General features: G+C 45.1%; 1 protein-coding gene and 1 long non-coding RNA gene across 4 annotated transcripts in view; both read left to right on the forward strand.

Moving 5' to 3' along the window:
* The window catches only part of LOC143784141 (alpha-aspartyl dipeptidase-like), a 76,992-nt gene extending 60,472 nt beyond the window's left edge, over positions 1 to 16,520 (forward strand). For all 3 annotated transcript variants that reach the window (XM_077272009.1, XM_077272010.1, XM_077272011.1), the window contains exons 8-9: positions 16,110 to 16,192; positions 16,414 to 16,520. In XM_077272009.1, the coding sequence (XP_077128124.1) occupies positions 16,110 to 16,192; positions 16,414 to 16,474 (144 nt within the window). In that variant the 3' untranslated portion in view covers positions 16,475 to 16,520. The remainder of the gene's footprint in view (positions 1 to 16,109; positions 16,193 to 16,413) is intronic.
* On the forward strand, positions 628 to 13,665 carry LOC143784139 (uncharacterized). The gene is made up of 2 exons (XR_013217720.1): positions 628 to 2,014; positions 9,378 to 13,665. It is a non-coding gene; the product is annotated as an uncharacterized LOC143784139 (long non-coding RNA).
* Positions 16,521 to 20,943: the final 4,423 nt, after the last annotated feature.

Raw genomic sequence — 20,943 nt, forward strand, 5'->3', positions numbered from 1 at the left:
TTATATCCGCATCATGTCAATTCTTTGTGCGTTTTTGCCTGTGTTTTTGACACATTAACTCCTCTCTGACCTTAGACGTACTATCCCGTCGAGGTGACCTGGGCCTATCTGACCCTCGACGGGATAGTACGTCATAGCGATCGGCCGTGCTCACGGGGGGAGCGCAGCCGATCGCACCCGGGTGTCAGCTGACTATCGCAGCTGACATCCGGCACTATGTGCCAGGAGCGGTCACGGACCGCCCCGGCACATTAACCCCCGGCACACTGCGATCAAACATGATCGCAGTGTTTCGGCAGTATAGGGAAGCATCGCGCAGGGAGGGGGCTCCCTGCGTGCTTCCCTGAGACCCCCGAAGCAACATGATGTGATCGCGTTGCTCCGAGGGTCTCTCACCTCCTCCTCCCTGCAGCAGGCCCGGATCCAAAATGGCCGTGGCATCCGGGTCCTGCAGGGAGGTGGCTTCACTGCGCCTGCTCAGAGCAGACGTCGGGAAGCCTGGAGCTGTGCACGTCAGATCGCTTATCTGACACAGTGAACAGCAAAGTGTCAGATCAGCGATCTTACACTATAACATGATGCCCCCCCCCCCATCTCCCCCGGGGCAATGTTATAGTGTGTAAAAAAAAAATATTCACATGTGTAAAAAAAATTAAAAAAAATGGAAAAAAAAAAATATATATTGTTCCTATAAATACATTTCTTTATCTAAAAAAAATAAAAATAAAATAACACATATTTAGTATCACTGCGTCCGTAGCGACCCGACCTATAAAACTGTCCCACTAGTTAACCCCTTCAGTGAACATCATAAAAAAAAAAAGAGGCAAAAAACAACACTTTATTATCATACCGCCAAACAAAAAGTGGAATAACACGTGATCAAAAGACGGATATAAATAACCATGGTACCACTGAAAACGTCATCTTGTCCCGCAAAAAACGAGCTGCCATACAGCATCATCAAAGAAAAAATAAAAAAGTTATAGTCCTCAGAATAAAGCGATGCAAAAATAATTATTTTTTCTATAAAATATTTTTTATTATCGTATAAAAGCGCCAAAACATAAAAAATGATATAAATGAGGTATCGCTGTAATCGTACTGACCCGAAGAATAAAACTGCTTTATCAATTTTACCAAACGTGGAACGGTATAAACGCCTCCCCCAAAAGAAATTCATGAATAGCTGGTTTTTGGTCATTCTGCCTCACAAAAATCGGAATAAAAAGCGATAAAAAAAATATCACTTGCCCGAAAATGTTACCAATAAAAACGTCAACTCGTCCCGCAAAAAACAAGACCTCACATGACTCTGTGGGCCAAAATATGGAAAAATTATAGCTCTCAAAATGTGGTAACGCAAAAAATATTTTTTGCAATAAAAAGCGTCTTTCAGTGTGTGACGGCTGCCAATCATAAAAATCTGCTAAAAAACCCGCTATAAAAGTAAATCAAACCCCCCCCTTCATCACCCCCTTAGTTAGGGAAAAATAAAAAAAAATTTATTTCCATTTTCCCATTCGGCTAAGGGCTAGGGTTAAAGGGAACCTGTCACCCCGTTTTTTTCCGTATGAGATAAAAATACTGTTAAATAGGGCCTGAGCTGTGCATTACAATAGTGTATTTTGTGGACCCCGATTCCCCACCTATGCTGCCGAAATACGTTACCAAAGTCGCCGTTTTCGCCTGTCAATCAGGCTGGTCTGGTCAAAAGGGCGTGGTGACATCGCTGTTTCTTCCCCCAGATTTTGCTTATTTTTCCGTTGGTGGTGTAGTGGTTTGCGCATGCCCAAGGCCCGAATCCACTACGTAGGTGTGGAAAAAGAGCGCGATCTGCGCTATTCCCCTGGTGATCGGTGGGGGCGGCCATCTTCCTGTGGCCGCGCGTGCGCAGATGGAGCGCTCTGCTGCCCGGGGCTTCAGGAAAATGGCCGCGGGATGCCGCGCGTGCGCAGATTGAGATCGCGGCGGCCATTTTCCTGAAGCAGAGTTCGCATCTCGGCTACATTAGGTAGTCCATGAGCCAAGAACCAAATTTGACGATATCGGTACCAAGCGGAGTGACTAATTCTCTTTGGTATTTTTAGGTAGATGCATGTCTGTAGTTTATTTTTTGATATGATAGCCCTTACATATACGTAGCTTATTAACCCCTTCAGCCCTAGGCCTATTTGTACCCAAGTGCCTAAGCCAATCTGACCTGTGCCACTTCATGGGCTAATAACTTTGGAACGCTTTCACCTATCCAAGCCATTCTGAGATTGTTTTCTCGTGACATATTGTACTTCACGTCAGTGCTAAATGGGAGTCAATATATTTTACCTTTCTATATAAAAAAATGCTAAATATTCGGAAATTTTGGAAAAATCGGCAATTTTTTAACTTTGAAATTCTCTGCTTTTTACAAAAATACTGATACCCCCCATAATAGTTATTAATTTACACTCCCCACATGTTTACTTCATATTGGCATCATTTTGAAAATGAAACCTTATTGTTTTACGACGTAATAGGGCTTATAGTTTTATGCGCAATTTTTCACATTTACAGCAAAACCCACTTTTCAAAGGACCAAGTCACTTCTGAAGTCACTTTAAGGGGCTTACATAACAGAAACCACCCATAAATTACCCCATTTTGCAAACTACACCCCTCAAGCTGTTCAAAACTCATTTTTAAAAACTGTTAACCCTTTAGGTGTTCCACAGGAATTTTAGCATGAGCCAAGAACCAAATATGACGATATCGGTACCACCCGGAGTGACTAGATGTAGTATTTGTAACAAAATTTAATCCAAGTTATGTAAATACACACTGAACATGTCATGTGCATATATATATATATATATATATATATATATATATATATATATATATATATATATATATATATATATATATATATATATATATATATATGTTACTCCATAATATCTTCAACATCGGACTCTGAATCTGACTGTTGTTCTACTGGCTCGTCTTCAGTACCCTTGTTCTGGCATGTCTGTAATCTGCACATGTCTGTGCACTTCAGGCCATTGCTGAGGCAAGTACACTGAGGAAGTTCACATGACCGCACACACTTGCAGGACAGTAGCTGTATAATAGCTTCTGGTGCTGGTGCCCCTTGCATCCACTTGACAACAAGCTTTCCGTCGTTATCTATCATCCAACCGCAGTCTGTTGGGTTTGCAACCCATGGCTGGCTCTGCAGACTTCTCCTCCAGATCGCAGCCTGGTAGTTTGCACGCAGTGCATGCATGAAAAGGCAGTCCTGGCAAGGAGGGAGTTGACTTGACTCTACCACTCCACGTCTGGCACAGAACAGCTGATAACGGAGCCTGTTTACCTCAGTTGTTTGGGTAGTTGGCAGGTACATGTGGCAGGTGATTTCCTGTAACTTCTCAAAAAGTTCGGTAGACACTTCCCATGAACGACCAACTTCCTGAAAGGCATCCTGGTATGTCTTGTTCATCTTCAACTGCTTGAGTGTCGTCATCTTCCCACGGCCAGCGAATGCACTGACGGTGTCACAGCCTGTAAATGCATGCATACCAATCAATGAATCACATACGCTGCCTCCCAATGTTCGGCTCAGAGTGGTGATATCCAGGAATCTTGTCCGGTTCTGTGTACCGCATTTCTGGAACAGGTGGGATGGGATTTTGTGGCACATGCCCAGACACAGGACCATGACATCAGTATCCTCCGAAGTGATGATGACCGACTTGTAACCAGATTCTGCTGCATGAAGAGCATGGAGAAGGAGGCGTGTGTCTGCTTCTTCTTGATTTGACTTAAGGTCAGCAGCCTCTTCCCACTGTTCTTTGGTGATCTTAAAGCAGAGCTGCTCACATGTGACATACAGCTCCTTCTCCTCAAGCTTCTCCCTGTGGTGTTTCGCCTTCCATTCTTCTACCAGAAACTTTATGAGACTTGCCTTGTTGGAGGAACTACTTAGAAGCTTTTTCCACTGCTGGATGTTGTGCCCATGTTGAATGTTCTTGAAATGGATCCCTGTGCCTTCATATCTGTTGACTCTTTCTGTATCTTTGATGGATGTCTCCTTGTAGACGTCAAAGACAATATCAATGCGCTTGCTCTTAGCACCCTCATGGATAGCGCGACTCATTGCTGTGCCTGCTAGCTGGCCAAATGTTGCATTGTTTCCCTTCAGTTTCTGAACCAGGCTCATCCCATCAATGATGGTTGCAGAGGGCTCGGGGATCACTTCTGCAGGACGAGCATTCCTCTCCAACTCCCTTGCGAGGGCAGCCTTGTTGGTCTTGCGGATAGACCCATCACCATTGGCAAGTGCCCATGGCAATGGACCCAGGGGATGAGTCAAGACATCACTCATTTGTAGCTTTCTGTTCTCAGCTACAAGTATCATCTGGCCAAATAGGTTTCTGTCAGCCTTCAAAATTACCTCCTTGCCAAGACCTTGTCTGCGTGTCTTCATTTGGATGTTAGAGAACGTTTTAAGTTTGTTCTTCGTCATCTTGTCATGAAACAATGTAGTTGGCTTATCGGTACCCAAACGCTCATCCTTGAATGTTTGATATGCATCCTCTCCTATACTGTATGCCCCTTGAAGGTCTTTGGCTACATCTGGTGGTGCTACAGTCGCTGTTGACAAACTGATAAGTTCACCATTATGCTCTTTGTTGAAGGGGTTCACCCAACCTGTCTCCAGCAGTTGAACGAAAGATTGGACATCGGCTTCATCTCTTCTAATCCTAGACACCTGTAGGTCTGAATGGCTGAAGTCAGTATATTGTTGGCCTACCAGGGCCCTCAGCTGCCTCAAGTACATACTGCGGTACTCTGATGTCAGGTAGAACCTGGAAACAGCTCCAACTTTGAGGCTGAAGCCTTTTGTGCCCCCTGGTGTCTGGGTGTCTTTGTTGATTGTCTCTTCAATGGTCTGGTCCACAGGAATTCGTCCAAAAGGATTCTTGCTACCGATCTGGACCGAAAAGCCACCTTGCATGAAGTATTCATGGACCTCTGGGTGTTCTATGGGCAGCCGAGACATTGTGGCATAGTAATAGGTTAGGTATCGGGCATAGTTGACCTTGTCATAGGCAAAACACCATGGTATCATCTGTCGGATTGCTCCTAGGTGAAGCATCCAGTTGCCTTCTCTTGAAGCTCGAACCAGGGCCAGCATGGTCTCGACCATGTCCAAGTATGACATCCAGAATGCTGAGAGTTGTTCATTTCTGAGGGTCTCAAGATAAACTTGAAAGAGCTTCAGGGTAAGTGTGCAAGATTCATTATCCAAGAGCTTTTCGAAGGATCCCTGCGACACACTGATGCGAAAGTTTGTGATGTTCTTCAGTGTTTCATCCAGATGGTGAAGGTCCCTTGCATGGTTTTCTTCTAGCCATGGAAGGAAGTTTTTCCATGCAAGCCTCATAAGTGCTTCATAGACCAGCTTGTGTAGTCTCACTGCTCTGTTGTACCTCCGGCCGTCCATCACTCCAGACACTGATCCTTCAGCGATTACACCGGATTCAACACACAGATCTCTAAGGCCTGCATCCTGAAATCTGTTCCCTATGATAGAGAGGAGATTACAGATTGTGTGGAAGACACCCATTCTAATTATAATGTTCTTGAACTTCTCCTGTTTCCAGATAACCTCGGCAGCTTTGGCATAGAGTGCTTGATCAAACACACACACAATTCTGTTAAGCTTCAGGGTCTGCATGATGGCATGTGTTTGCTCCAAGACTTCATTCACAGTGGACATGGCTGTTGCAGGAGCATTGATAGTGGGCAGGTAGCTTACAGTGTCCTGGGCCACTACAATGTCGCTGCGGATTTTTATGTTGAACCCAGTCCAACTGCTGGTGGTCTGATCCTCATGGTCTGACATTCTAGCCAGAAGCCAGATATGGTTTTTGGTTTTTGAATCCTGGACCTCCTTGGTAGTGTTAACATTCGAAGTCTCAATCCTGGGTGGCTCTCCCCGCTGCCCAACATTGTATATCGGTAGCATTAATTCTGTCAGAGTTATGCTTCTTTTCTTCGACTTGGTTACATCTGGCAGGACTTTCTTTGTCACAGAGCATGCAACATTGGACTGAACAGCAATGCCATTGACTCTATGAGATGTACCTGCTCCACTTAGTGTCTCCTCAAGTCTGTCAATGTTATCCCAGGCCAGGGTTGTGAACACACCTGGGTAGATACTTGCTGGCATTGGGATGTCATCCTTTGAACATTCCAACTTCTGGATACAAAGGGCTGTATCGATCTCCTCAGCCATTGAATATGACACACAGTGGCCAAGACGATTCAGAGTTCGAATCAGTTCTGTATTGCCGGTCAAAGACTTAACTGCAAAGGATAGCAGTACGTGCTTTGGTGGCTTTGTCTTTCCATTGGTAACAGCAAAAACCAAGTCACTGCCGAAGGATGTGGCAAGACGTTGAGCTCTTTCACAGGTAGTTTGGCACTCACAATCTCCTGTAAGCAGGGTTTGCAGGAATTGAGTGACTAATGCAGGAACGACATTCTGATCTGTATTGGGAGGCCATGGCTGACTCACATCTTGCTTCTTGATCTCATTCCTTAGCTGCATTGCTGCTTTGGTTACGATATCTCCAGAGTTAGCAGCTCTTGCTTCTTGCAGATCTTTTGTCATGCTGTGTACTTGCCGGACAAGGTCGTCCATTGATAGGCTACATGGATAGACTAGAAGCTTACCTTTCTCATCTGAGAGAAAGCGGAGTGATTCCCCAATCTCTGTTTCAAGTTTTCGTCGAACATGTTTCTTTGTCGATGGTTTCAGTTGGATGATACCACGGGATATCATTAATCTCTCAAGCCTAGATGTGAGGTTTATCATAGGCAGTACTTCTGGGTTTGGGAACAATTTAGTCCTTATATACAAGAAGAGTTCTTCAAGGGCCTCTTTCTTTGCCTCTTCGTAGCGTACTTCCTCGCTTTCGACCTGATTTTCAGCTGCACTAGACCTACAGGCCACTTGGGAATCATCTTTTGTGAATAGTTTGTAGCACGACTTGTGGTAGTGCCCCTCTGCAGCAACAAGGTCTCTGCTAAGTAAACCAAGTATTCTCTGTGTGCCTTTCCTTATCGCTGCTCTGCGGATCGTCTCATCTGCTCGTAGCTCAACACACTGGACAATTGGCTCCCTTGTTTGTTTTCCTTTTAGGTACTTGCTTGACTTCTCACAGAAGATACATACTTTGGCATACACCCTGCTATCACTGGGGGCACCCCTCGGTAGCTTCCTCATGGAGATTTTGCTTGCTGTTTCGACATTGACACCCTTGCCAAGGATAGAATCCAGTGACTTCTTCATTGTAAAGATACTACGACATTTACGGTGATATTGTATGTGTGGTATTTCTCCTTCTTCAAGGCCCTTAGCTGCTACCAGGACTGATTCATGCTGCCTGATCTCTGCAGCCCTAAGCAATGTTTTCCAGGAGTCCAAATCCTTAAGGGACGCCAGATCATCGCTGTCATCATTAGAGCAGTGTATGATACAGTCGATCCGTGATTTCTTCCTTGCTGGTACTTCCATCATGCCGTTAGATAGTCAGTAAACACCTGCAAACACAAAGAAAAACATTAAAATTTTATTTACCGTATTTCCTGGCGTATAAGACGACTTTTTAGCCATGAAAAACATGGCTCCAAGAGGGCGGTTGTCTTATACGCCGAATACAGCCGCCGGGGGGAAAGGCCGCCGCGCAGGGAAGGAGGAGGCAGGGGCCCACCTTCATGAGGCGCTCGTTCTTAGAGCTGGGAGCGCTGGTGCTAGGTGACTGTTCCCCCTCTCTCCACAAGTTCCTTACCAGCAGCAGCACACAGTACAGGACTACAGGACCTGTGGTGATGTCACGGCCATGTGATCAGTCACAAGCCTGGGAGGTGTCAGCCTCTACAGAGGGAGATAGGAGCTCTGCAGAGAAGACCGGAGAGTCCTGTTCAGCACAGAACGTGTATGTGTCAGTGTGTGTGCGTGTGTTGGGGCACCTCAGGGTGTCTTCAAATGTGACATAGCCCCCTAGATTTCTTCCAGTAAAATTTGCACTCCAAAAGTCATTTGGCGCTCCTTCCCTTCCGAGGCCTGCCGTTCCCCAATACTGCAGTGTACGACAACATATCGGGTGTTGTTGTGTTCGGGAGAGATTGGTGAACAAATAGTGGGGTGCATTTTTTGCTGGTACACCTCTTAAAAATAAAAAAATGAGCCTAAAATGACACCTTCATGTAAAAAATGCACTTTTTCCATTTTCTCAACCAAGTGTTTCCAACTACTGTGAAACACTGGTTGGGTCAAAGTGGTCACTATACCCCCTAAAAGATTCCTTGGGGGTGTAGTTTCCAAAATAGGGTCACTTTTTGGGGTTTCCACTGTGGGGGTACCTCAGGCAGCCTTCAAATGTGACATGGCCCCCTAGATTTCTTCCAGTGAATCCGCCACCCAAAAACCACATAGCGCTCCTTCCGTGTTGAGCTGTGCTGTGTGCCCATACTTTAGTTTACGAGTACATGTGGGGTGTTTCTATAAACTGCAGAATTAGGGTAACCAAGTTTGGGTTTGCCGTTAACCCTTGCTAGGTTGCAGGTAAAATTGGATTACAATGTAATATCTGGAAAAAAAATGAAATTTTGAAATTTCGCCTTCATTCTGCTAAAATTCCTGTGGAACACCTAAAGGGTTAACAGTTTTTAAAAATGAGTTTTGAACAGCTTGAGGGGTGTAGTTTGCAAAATGGGGTAATTTATGGGTGGTTTCTGTTATGTAAGCCCCTTAAAGTGACTTCAGAAGTGACTTGGTCCTTTGAAAAGTGGGTTTTGCTGTAAATGTGAAAAATTGCGCATAAAACTATAAGCCCTATTACGTCGTAAAACAATAAGGTTTCATTTTCAAAATGATGCCAATATGAAGTAAACATGTGGGGAGTGTAAATTAATAACTATTATGGGGGGTATCAGTATTTTTGTAAAAAGCAGAGAATTTCAAAGTTAAAAAATTGCCGATTTTTCCAAAATTTCCGAATATTTAGCATTTTTTTATATAGAAAGGTAAAATATATTGACTCCCATTTAGCACTGACGTGAAGTACAATATGTCACGAGAAAACAATCTCAGAATGGCTTGGATAGGTGAAAGCGTTCCAAAGTTATTAGCCCATGAAGTGGCACAGGTCAGATTGGCTTAGGCACTTGGGTACAAATAGGCCTAGGGCTGAAGGGGTTAATAAGCTACGTATATGTAAGGGCTATCATATCAAAAAATAAACTACAGACATGCATCTACCTAAAAATACCAAAGAAAATTAGTCACTCCGGGTGGTACCGATATCTGGCCCGGCTCATGGACTAAGGGGCTCTGCAAACGCCTGCAGACCAATAAATCTAAGTCTGCATTCCAAATGACGCTCCTTCCTTTCCGAGCTCTGCCATGCGCTCAAACGGTGGTTCCCCCCACATATGGGGTATCAGCATACTCAGGACAAATTGGACAACAACTTTTGGGGTCTAATTTCAACTGTTACCCTTGGAAAAATACAAAACTGGGGGCTAAAAAATAATTTTTGTGGAAAAAAAGGATTTTTTATTTTCACGGCTCTGCGTTATAAACTGTAGTGAAACACTTGGGGGTTCAAAGTTCTCACAACACATCTAGATAAGTTCCTTAGGGGGTCTACTTTCCAAAATTGTGTCACTTGTGGGGGGTTTCAATGTTTAGGCACTTCAGGGGCTCTCCAAACGCAACATGGCATCCCATCTCAATTCCAGTCAATTTTGCATAGAAAAGTCAAATGGCGCTCCTTCGCTTCCAAGCTCTGCCATGCGCCCAAACAGTGGTTTACCCCCACATATGGGATATCGCCGTACTCAGGACAAATTGTACAACATCTTTTGGGGTCCATTTTCTCCTGTTACCCTTGGTAAAATAAAACAAATTGGAGCTGAAGTAAATTGTGAAAAAAAGTTTAATGTTCATTTTTATTTAAGCATTCCAAAAATTCCTGTGAAACACCTGAAGGGTTAATAAACTTCTTGAATGTGGTTTTGAGCACCTTGAGGGGTGCAGTTTTTATAATGGTGTCACACTTGGTTATTTTCTATCATATAGACCCCTCAAAATGACTTCAAATGAGATGTGGTCCCTAAAAAAAATGGTGTTGTAAAAATGAGAAATTGCTGGTCAACTTTTAACCCTTATAACTCCCTAACAAACAAAAAATTTGGTTCCAAAATTGTGCTGATGTAAAGTAGACATGTGGGAAATGTTACTTATTAAGTATTTTGTGTGACATATCTCTGTGATTTAATTGCATAAAAATTCAAAGTTGGAAGATTGCGAAATTTTCAAACTTTGCGCCAAATTTCAGTTTTTTTCACAAATAAACACAGGTAATATCAAAGAAATTTTATCACTATCATGAAGTACAATATGTCACGAGAAAACAGTGTCAGAATCACCGGGATCCATTGAAGCTTTCCAGAGTTATAACCTCATAAAGGGACAGTGATCAGAATTGTAAAAATTGGCCCGGTCATTAACGTGCAAACCACCCTTGGGGGTAAAGGGGTTAAACGCACAGGAAAAAAGGAATGCAAAAAACGCAGCAGAATTTTCCACAGCGTTTTTGCTGCCAAGAGATGCAGAAATTTCTGCAAGAAATTACTGAACGTGCCCACATACCCTTATGGTTTGCGGGTGCCAAGATGGTGGCGCAGTGGTTAGCACAGCAGCCTTGCAGCACTGGAGTCCTGGGTTCAAACCCCACCAAGGACAACATCTGCAAAGAATTTGTATGTTCTCTCCGTGTTTGCGTGGGTTTCCTCCGGGTACTCCGGTTTCCTCCCACATTCCAAAGACATACTGATAGGGAATTTAGATTGTGAGCCCCAACGGGGACAGCAATGATAATGTGTGCAACCTGTAAAGCGCTGCCGAATATGTTAGCGCTATATAAAAATAAAGATTATTATTATTATAAAAGAGCATCTGAGGTGCCAGAACAGCAGAACCCCACATAAATGACCCCATTTTCCAAACTACACCTCTCAATGAATTCATCTAGGGGTGCAGTGATCATATTGACACCACAGGTGGGTCACAGAATTTTATACCATTGGGCAGTGAAAATTGCAAACCTGCTATTGTAGTGCCTGTACATAATAGTGCCCAGTATAATATGCCCAGCTTGTCCTTCTGTAGACACTCGCCTGTAAATTAGGCGGGCTCTCATCACTACAGAAATTCCAAACATGTGGACAATGAATGTGGTTTAGGCACAGTGGGGCTCAGAAGGAAGGGGGGCATTTGCGAGCACAGAATTTGTTGAATTTCTTTTCAGGGGTGAGGAACCATTTCTCTTTTCCAGAACATTTATTCTACCGGTAACGTGGAAGCCCCCTATATTTCTGTTAACAGATGATGGACCTCTCAGTGGTCCCTCTCAGGACAGCAGTAGACCCCCAAGTAACTCCCCTTCCCAGGTGGGAGGGCTCTCTCCCTTCCTTCCAGCCTGGGAAAGGATTTCATCCTGCCCTGGGTCCTCAAAATTGTAAAATCAGGCCTAAAGCTGGAATTCCTCACGCATCTTCAAGAGGAATTCGTGATGACATCCTCACGAGCATCTTGGCTAGAACAGCGAGCGCAAGAGTCGGAAATCGTGACCCTGTTGAGCAAGAATATTCTACTAGAGGTTTCTCTGAAGAAGTGGGGGAGAGGGTTTTATTCACCCCTATTCCTGATAAAGAAACCTGACAGTTCTTACAACCTGAGAAATCTGAACAGGTTCTTGAAAATCCCCACATTCAAAATGGAGTCAATAAAATCGGCAGTGAGGCTACTCTTCCTGTGATGTTATATGGCAGTGCTTCACCTAAAAGGACTTCCAAACATTTCTCAGGGTTGCAGTAACAATAGATGGGGTCACATGGCACATCCAGTACAGTGCACTACCCTTTGGCATAGCAGTAGCACCTCCGATATTCACAAAGATGATATCAGAAGTCACGTCCCACGTCAGGGAAAAGAACAGGCTGGATGTCCCCTATCTAAATGACTTCCTCATAGTGGGGAGTTCATACAATCACTGTCGACATTATGTAAGAGCAATCTGCAATACCTTAGAAGGGTTAGGTTGGCTTTTAAATATGAAAAAGTCAAGATTGAATCCGGAAAGGTCACAGACATTCTTAGGGCTCATCCTAGATTCCGACCATCAAGAGTGTCGCTTACCGGCGCAGAAGTTAGAAAAAATAATTGGTCTGATGTCTTTGGCAATACAGGAACCAGTGATGACCCTCAGAAAAGCAATGTCCCTGTTGGGCTCTCACCTCCTGTATACCAGCAGTGAAGTGGGCCCAGGCTCCTTCAAGGGAATTACAGTGGTACATTCTAGAGAGCGAAAGAGCCTTATGGGGGAATCTAGAAGGCTATCTAATGCTATCTCAGCAGGTACAGAAGGATACACTCCCTTCATTGGTGGAAGGGGTTGGACTCGGCCCAAGAAGGCGTCCCTTGGTTCCCAACATCTCCAGGGTGATCACCACAGATGCCAGTTCCAGAGGATGGGGGGCCCATCTAGATAACCAGGTAGTCCAGGGAAATTGGTCACCAGACAAAAAGAGGGAATCCTTGAACATGTGGGAACTTCTGGCAGTCGTGAGAGCACTACAGAAGTTTTTACCGTACCTGCAGGGCCACCACGTAAGAGTACTCTCATACAACCAGGTCATGGTGGCATATATAAACCATCAGAGAGGTACTCGCTCCAGGACCTTGATGTGGATCAGGAAGGAGCTTCGGGCAGGCAGAGGCGAACATCTAGTCATTGCCCTACATATCAAAGGGAAGGACAACTTCAAGGCAGACTTTCGGAGCTGCTGGCAGGTGTGTCAGGGAGAATGGTGACTGAATGGGTCAGTTTTCAACCAAGAATGAAGCAATGTGGGGTCATCCAGAGATCGATCTCTTTGCCACCAATATGAACAAAAAGGGTGGAGAAATTTCGTTCTCTGAACCCGAGAGAGAACCCTCACAAAGTAGAACAACTGGGACTTCGGTCTAGCGTATGCCTTTCCTCAAGTCTGTCTGATCCCAGCAGTGTTGAGGAAGGTCAGAGAAGAGGGAGAGAGTGGGGTCCTCATAGGTCCCTTCTGGCCCAGAAGACCATGGTTCGTTTGGCTTAGAAGGATGTCACTCACGGAGCCCTGGATTTTTTGATCGCCTTTTATTTAATTTTTTTTCTATTTATTGATCTAGTTATTTAATTTTATATTTTGATTGGACTTTTACGAACGTTTTGATAGTGATTAGCGAGCGTGGTTGGATATGGTGTTATCCGAGCATGCTCGTGTGCTAATAGAGTATCTTTGGCGTGCTCGAATACTATGTTTGAGTCCCACTGCTGCATGTCTCGTGGCTGTTCAACAGCCCTAACACATGTTTGCTCATATTGTAATAATGTCGTTCAGCCTAAAGACTCGCCACCAGAGAATCCTGCGAGCCACACACCCTTGTGAACACCAGCAAAACTAGCACTAAATAAAAATTCTCATCTCTGGGACCACATGGTGGATTCAGATAAAACAAAAAAAGCTATACTCAGAGGAGTAGCAGGCGTAAAAAAAAAAAAAAAAAAAAGCAAAGTGGCCATCTTTAATTTTGCCAAACCTGTTGAGCAACTCAAACTCATCTTTAATACAGCAACTTTTTAATATGTCCTCCTGGACTGATCTTTCAGTCTTAATTTATGGGTAAAATCTGTATTTGTGAGATATGAGATGACAGTGGTGCTTAAAAATTCTATAGAAGGAGAAACTAGAGGAAGAATCAAACACTCTGCTGCAGGATCTCCTGAAACAACATTTATAGTTCTCCATACAAGCACAAACTGCTATCTCAGTAATTGGAAAGTCTGTCTTCATTGAATACAGATTCTATCCATGAATTGAGAATTTCATAAGGCCACATTCACATGTTCAGTATCTGTAAGCCATAATCAGGAGTGGGTGAAAAATATAGACGTGGTGTCGTGTTTAGTGTTGAGCATTCCGATACCGCAAGTATCGGGTATCGGCCGATATTTGCTGTATCGGAATTCCGATACCGAGATCCGATACTTTTGTGGTATCGGGTATCGGTATCGAAACAACATTAATGTGTAAAATAAAGAATTAAAATAAAAAATATTGCTATACTCACCTCTCCGACGCAGCCTGCACCTTACCGAGGGAACCGGCAGCGTTGTTTGCTTAAAATTTGCGCTTTAACTTCCTTACTTGAAGTCCCGGCTTGTGATTGGTCGCGTCGCCCATGTGACCGCGACGCAACCAATCACAGCAAGCCGTGACGTAATTTTAGGTCCTTCAGGATTTTAAAATTACGTTCCGGCGTTGTGATTGGTTGCGTCGCGGTCACATGGGCGACGCGACCAATCACAAGCCGTGACGTCACGGGAGGCAGGACACGCGCGCATTTTTGCGCGCGTGTCCTGCCTCCCGTGACGTCACGGCTTGTGATTGGTCGCGTCGCCCATGTGACCGCGACGCAACCAATCACAACGCCGGAACGTAATTTTAAAATCCTGAAGGACCTAAAATTACGTCACGGCTTGCTGTGATTGGTCGCGTCGCGGTCACATGGGCGGCGCGCGACCAATCACAAGCCGGGACTTCAAGTAAGGAAGTTAAAGCGCAAATTTTAAGCAAACAACGCTGCCGGTTCCCTCGCTGAAGTCCAGGCTGCGTCGGAGAGGTGAGTATAGCAATATTTTTTATTTTAATTCTTTATTTTACACATTAATATGGTTCCCAGGGCCTGAAGGAGAGTTTCCTCTCCTTCAGACCCTGGGAACCATCAGGAATACCGTCCGATACATGAGTCCCATTGACTTGTATTGGTATCGGGTATCGGTATCGGATTAGATCCGATACTTTGCCGGTATCGGCCGATACTTTCCGATACCGATACTTTCAAGTATCGGACGGTATCGCTCAACACGACTCGTGTTTCTAACATACTTTTCTTCTGATTGTTCCTGTCCTGATTTTTGGCTTACAAATACGGATGTAAAATACTGTCCAAATAGTGAACGTGTGAACGTGGTCTAAAAGAAAGATCAGTCCAGCGGGAGAAAGAAGCAGATTTTCTGATAAGATAAATTACAAATGTTCATTTTTTTTCAAATGTAATAATCATTTATGAAAAAAAAATTATGGTTCCACTTTAATTACCCCAAAATGGTAGCAATAAAAGCTTCTACCCATCCCACAAAAAATGTCCCACTCAGTTATTTCATCTTTCAATGGTAAAATAGGTTGTATCCATGTTCCAAACACAAGTTGGATATAATGTTTTGAACACTAAAATGGCATAACTGCAATTTTTACTATGCAAAATCCATCTGGAAAACACTGGTTGGGTCAAAATAGTCACACTACTTGTATATGAATTCCCTGAGGGGTCTAATTTCCGAAATGGGGGCACGTTAGGGGCTCTGTGAATGGCTCTCACAAACTATTTGAGCAACATCTTTGCTCTAAAAGCAAAACGGTGACCAATTCTGAGCCCTGTTGTGTGCCCAAACAATAGTGTACTTCCATATATGTGGTATTGCCGTGCTTGAGAGAAGTGGATTAATAAATTACTGGGTTCTTTTTATTAGCCATAAACAAATATTTTTGAGCTTTATCGATTGTTGTAAAATTCCAGGAAACGCTTGTGGTGTAAAATTGCTCACTACACCCTGAGATTAATTCCTGGAGGAGGGTAGTTTTTAGATAGGTCCGCATTAATCTATTAAAAGTGATTCTTGCATCTCTTTAGCCCCTGGAAATGACAAATGGCTTCCATAATTTATTATTGCCAAATTTGTGTTTCAAACGCCAAAAAGCTGCCATGTGCCTATACCGCAGTTTCCAGGCACTTTTGGGGTATTACCTTGTTTAGAAGTTGTGTAATATAATAAACTGTGGAGCCATTAAAATTTTAGTGGAAAAAATATATAATTTTTTATTCCACTTTACGTTTATCTGTCAGTAGAAAATAACTAAAATAAAGTTTTGTGTAAATGCTCTCATCATATCTGCAGGCTCTTCGGGAGGGCTGCATGTTACTAGTGGAGGGAGCGAAGGCAACACTTCTTGGGCGAACCAAAGCCCGGCTCTTTTTAAGGTAATGTTCAGTCATGCAGTTTACACATATTAAGGATTACACTATTATTCCATTTATTTTCTAAATCTTAGATAGCAATTTGGAAAAAAATGCAGTTGAAATTAAGCAAGCTTATACAGTATACACTAATCAGGAGTAAATTAACTCTTTAATAGGCTTACTTTATTCAAATTTCAATTATTACTGTTGTAGAAGTCTAAGGTCTCTTTCTTCTATTACAGAGGTGCATCCCCAACAGAACACGAGCCCAGTCAAGATTTCAGTTTCCTCCTGAACCCATAGTTTTCAGCAAAGTAATATGACAATAAATGGATTAATTGCTATTTTACGATATTGTTTTGAATAGTTTTGGCCAAGCACAGAATCTCTTATTAGTCTCCAGCATAAGCATTTCTCTTTCTTTGCGAGCTACTTCAACACTAGGGGAAATGCACTGTGTGTTAGAATGCACAGAACATACCACATAATGCAGATTTTGATGCACTTGTATTGTTGAGGGCGGCTTTACATACAATGGGGCTAAGTTACTAAGCTGAACACTCTTGATTCCTAGCCAAAAAACATTTAGCATGTCAAGCAACACATTCATTATGTGTTTTAGCCACATTCTTCAGTATGGCCAAGGCACGTGGCCTGATGGTACATGATTGGGAAAAAGAATTGTCACGCTCACGCCCTGACTGGTGGGTGTGAGCTCGGGGGGTTTGTGGCCCCACTGAGCCACAAACCAGACTACCCTGGAAGGGGCGTGACTATGACAGCTGCCTGGGTTTTCACTGGAGCCTCTGATGGGGAGGTCAGGCTTGTGCAGCAGGCAGCTGCCAGGTGCTACTCCAGGGTGGAGTCTGGCTGTGGCTGCTGATCCCACTTGGAGAACAGGAACACTAGGACAGGTGCGGGCATCAGGCAGGACTGGCACAAGAGCACGGCTGAAACTCAGACAAGTAGGCTGGCACGGCTGAGACACAAGGCTGGCAGAGACACGGCAGAGAACACAGGGCTGGCAGGCACGGCAGAGAACACAGGACTGGTTGGTGTGGTGTATGAAGGAACAGGTAGGGACCTGTTCACACAGGAGGTGCAGGTATGGATATGTAGTATGAAGAAACAGGTAGGGACCTGTTCACATTGGAGGTGCAGGTACGGAAACAAGGCAGAAGGAAAGGAGAATGAAGAACAGGTTGGGACCTGTTCACACAGGAGATGCAGGTACGGAAACAAGCCAGAAGGAAAGGAGAATGAAGGAACAAGTTGGGACCTGTTCACACAGGAAGAGAACCGCAAGGCTGCAGATAGGAGCGGAAGAGCAGCAAGAGATAGCGTGATTTCTGCAGAAGCTAAGCAGAGCGGAGCCACAAGGAATGTGGAGAGGAGCTGCAGCAAGAGATTACTGCAGCAGAAGCTAAGCAGAGCGGAGCCACAAGGAATGTGGAGAGGAGCTGCAGCGAGAGGTTTCTGCAGCAGCAGAGCAGAACCGCAAGGAATGCAGAGAGGAGCTGCAGCAAGAGATTACTGCAGCTGCAGAAGCTAAGCAGAGTAGAATGGAGCAGAACCGCAGGAGTGCGGAGCAGAGGAAAAGCCACAAAGGTACAGAGCAGGCAGAGCCGCAAGAGTGAGGAGCATAAGCAGACTGACAACACAAGGAAAGACACAACAGGGAAGGAAGCCACAGACAAGGAAATGGAACAAGACAAGAACAAAGACACAGGGACCAGGATATTCTGCCTCCTGGAGGGCGGACAACAAGATCAAGGCAAGACCACTGAGAAAAGCCTCCAGAGAGGGAGTAACACAGAGCAAGGCCTGGCAAACTCAGAAGCAAAACACAAACTGAGCTAACACATTGCACAGGCCCAGTCCACTGGGTGGAGCTGCACTAAATACTGGAGGCTTCTTGGTAATTGGTCAGGAACAGATTAAACAGGTGCACCTGATTCCTATAAGAACCAGAGAGTTCAGGCACCTCCCCCCTATACACACAGCCAGGAAGCATGCAGAGAGCAGAGGAACAGAATATGGAGCTGGCAAGAAACAGAAACCACATCATGGCCTGGAGCAGTGGGTAAGATAGTGTGAGAGATGAGAGGCCATGCCGTGATGCCAGCAGAGTTGTTACAAGAATGTTGCTGAAGTTGAGCTCCTGTTCCTTTAAATTGCGCCTCAATCAGCATTTTAACACTGGTTGACCAAAAAAACACCATGCAGGGAATGCTCCCATGGATTTAGTATTTGGCGGAGGGGAGAAAAAAAGACAGATGCACGGTTTGTGATAAAAAGTAGAAAATGACCTTTGGGGAAAAAGAATAGTGCATCAACAACATTGTCCTGATTGTGAGTATGGAAGGGGGACTAGCTCAGAGACTACATGAATGGAGATGATGGCCATCACAAGAGCGACTTTTCTGGAATGAAGTCTGTAAGACACACTGTGGAGCGGTTTGACTTGAAAGAGGAATCTTGTAGCACAGACAGAATAAAGTTCCAATCCCACGGTTTACCAGGACGCTTGTATTGAGGGGCACAGTGGACCACCACTTGAAGGAATGACTTAGCTCTGGCTGGTTTCACACATTTGTGAAACACTGGCTGTGTTCAGATTGCAATAGCCAGCCCGAATACCTGACCTTCTGACACAGGCATGGTTCATATTTAATGGATCTGTGAAACTGGCCTTACAGAAATTCAGGGTGTGCCAAGAATGGAAAGGCCAGAAACCTGTCCCTTAAGGAATGCTATTCTGACGTCTATATCCAAATCAGACTGGATAAAGGAATATTCCTGGGAGTGGAACACTTAAAGGGAAGCAGCCCGAATCAGCCAAACTGAACAATGGCAACCGGCTATATTTTTAGATCCAGCCGGGGACCATAGCTGGAGATTTAGTTTTCATCGCCGCAGCTGAATGATTTACAGCTACTAGCCAGGCTGAGTACATGTGGGGGTTGCCTGGTTGCCAGGGAATCTCCACATGTAATCAAGCTGGCTAATAGCTGTAAATCATCCAGCTGCGGCGAAGAAAACGAAATCTCCGAGCACTAAAAAATACTCGGGAGGACACCCGAGCGTGCTCGGGAAATCTCGAGTAACGAGTATATTTGCTCATCACTAGTGTTTACCTTAGTACTCAAAAAGTTATATTTTGGTCTCATCTGACCACAGAACCTGCCTCCACACATTTGAAGAGTCTCCCACGACTTTTGGCAAACTAAAACGAGCCTTACAATTTTTGTGTTGTAAGTAAAGCCTTTTTTTTTCTGCCCATGTCTCCATAAAGGCCACCTCTATCGAGCGTACGGCTTATTGTTGTCATCAGGCCAGATACTCCAGTCTCTGCTTGGGAACTCGGCAGCTCTTTCAGGGTTCCCTTTGGTCTCTGTGTTGCCTCTCTGATTGCCCCAGGTGAGAGTTTTGGTGGGCGACCCTCTCTTGGCAGGTTTGTCGTGGTGCCATGTTCCTTCCATTTGATAATAGATTTGATGGTGCTCCGGGAGATCATCAGAGTGGAATATACAAAATATCTATAATATAACGGTGGGAGCGTCACTCTGTCCGAAGCCTTTATAGACTGTGCAAGTGCCGGCGCAGTCTGGACCCCACAGAGTGACGCAGCTCAGGAGATCGCGGTATGCGTAAGCACTGAACGCACACCGCGATCTCCAACGGAGAAGCAGGGACGTGCCAGTAGGGTGAGTATATTCTATATTCACCTATCCCCGTTCCACCGCTGCGCACCGCTGTCTTCCACATCCTCTGCCTGTGACGTTCAGTTCAGAGGGCGCGATGACGCGCTTAATGCGCGCCGCCCTCTGACTGAACAGTCACAGCCAGAGGACCCGGAAGACGGAGCGGCACGCAGCAGTGGATCAGGGCCGGGGGCCTGAGCTAGCAACGACTCCAGCACCTGACCCCCACAGCGCGCCAGTGTCCCCGCCTGCTCAGGCCCCCCAGCACTCGGCGCCCAGCGATGATAGGAGAGTATGTTATTTATTTTATTTTTTTTTAATTGCAGCAGCATACAGGGCATATAATACTATGGAGCATCTTATGGGGGCCATCAACCATAATGGAGCAGCATACGAGGCATATACTATGGAGCATCTTATGGGGGCCATCAACCTTTATGGAGCAGCATGAGAGGCATATACTATGGAGCATCTTATGGGGGCCATCAACCTTTATGGAGCAGCGTATGGGGCATATGGATGGGAGCAGCAGATTACAGAACGGTGGCGCCGGATGGGAGCAGCACATGACAGAATAGGGCAGCACATGACAGAATAGGGCAGCACATGACAGAATGGGGGTGCAGGATGGTAGCAGCACATTACAGAACTGTGGCGCAGGATGGGAGCAGCACATGACAGAATAGAGCAGCACATGACAGAACGGGGGTGCAGGATGGCAGCAGCACATAACAGAACGGGTGCAGGATGGAAGCAGCACATGACAGAATAGGGCAGCACATGACAGAATAGGGCAGCACATGACAGAATAGGGCAGCACATGACAGAATAGGGCAGCACATGACAGAACGGGGGTGCAGGATGGCAGCAGCACATGACAGAGTGGGGGTGCAGGATGGGAGCAGCACATGACAGAACGGGGGCGCAGGATGGGAGCAGCACATGACAGCATGTGAGTGCAGGATGCAAGCACTACATGACAGGATGAGGGCGCAGGATGGGAGCAGCACATGACAGCATGGGGGTGCAGGATGGGAGCACATGACAGGATGAGGGCTCTGGAAGAGA

The sequence above is a fragment of the Ranitomeya variabilis genome, chromosome 7, assembly GCF_051348905.1.
Source record: "Ranitomeya variabilis isolate aRanVar5 chromosome 7, aRanVar5.hap1, whole genome shotgun sequence".
Classification (NCBI taxonomy): domain Eukaryota; kingdom Metazoa; phylum Chordata; class Amphibia; order Anura; family Dendrobatidae; genus Ranitomeya; species Ranitomeya variabilis.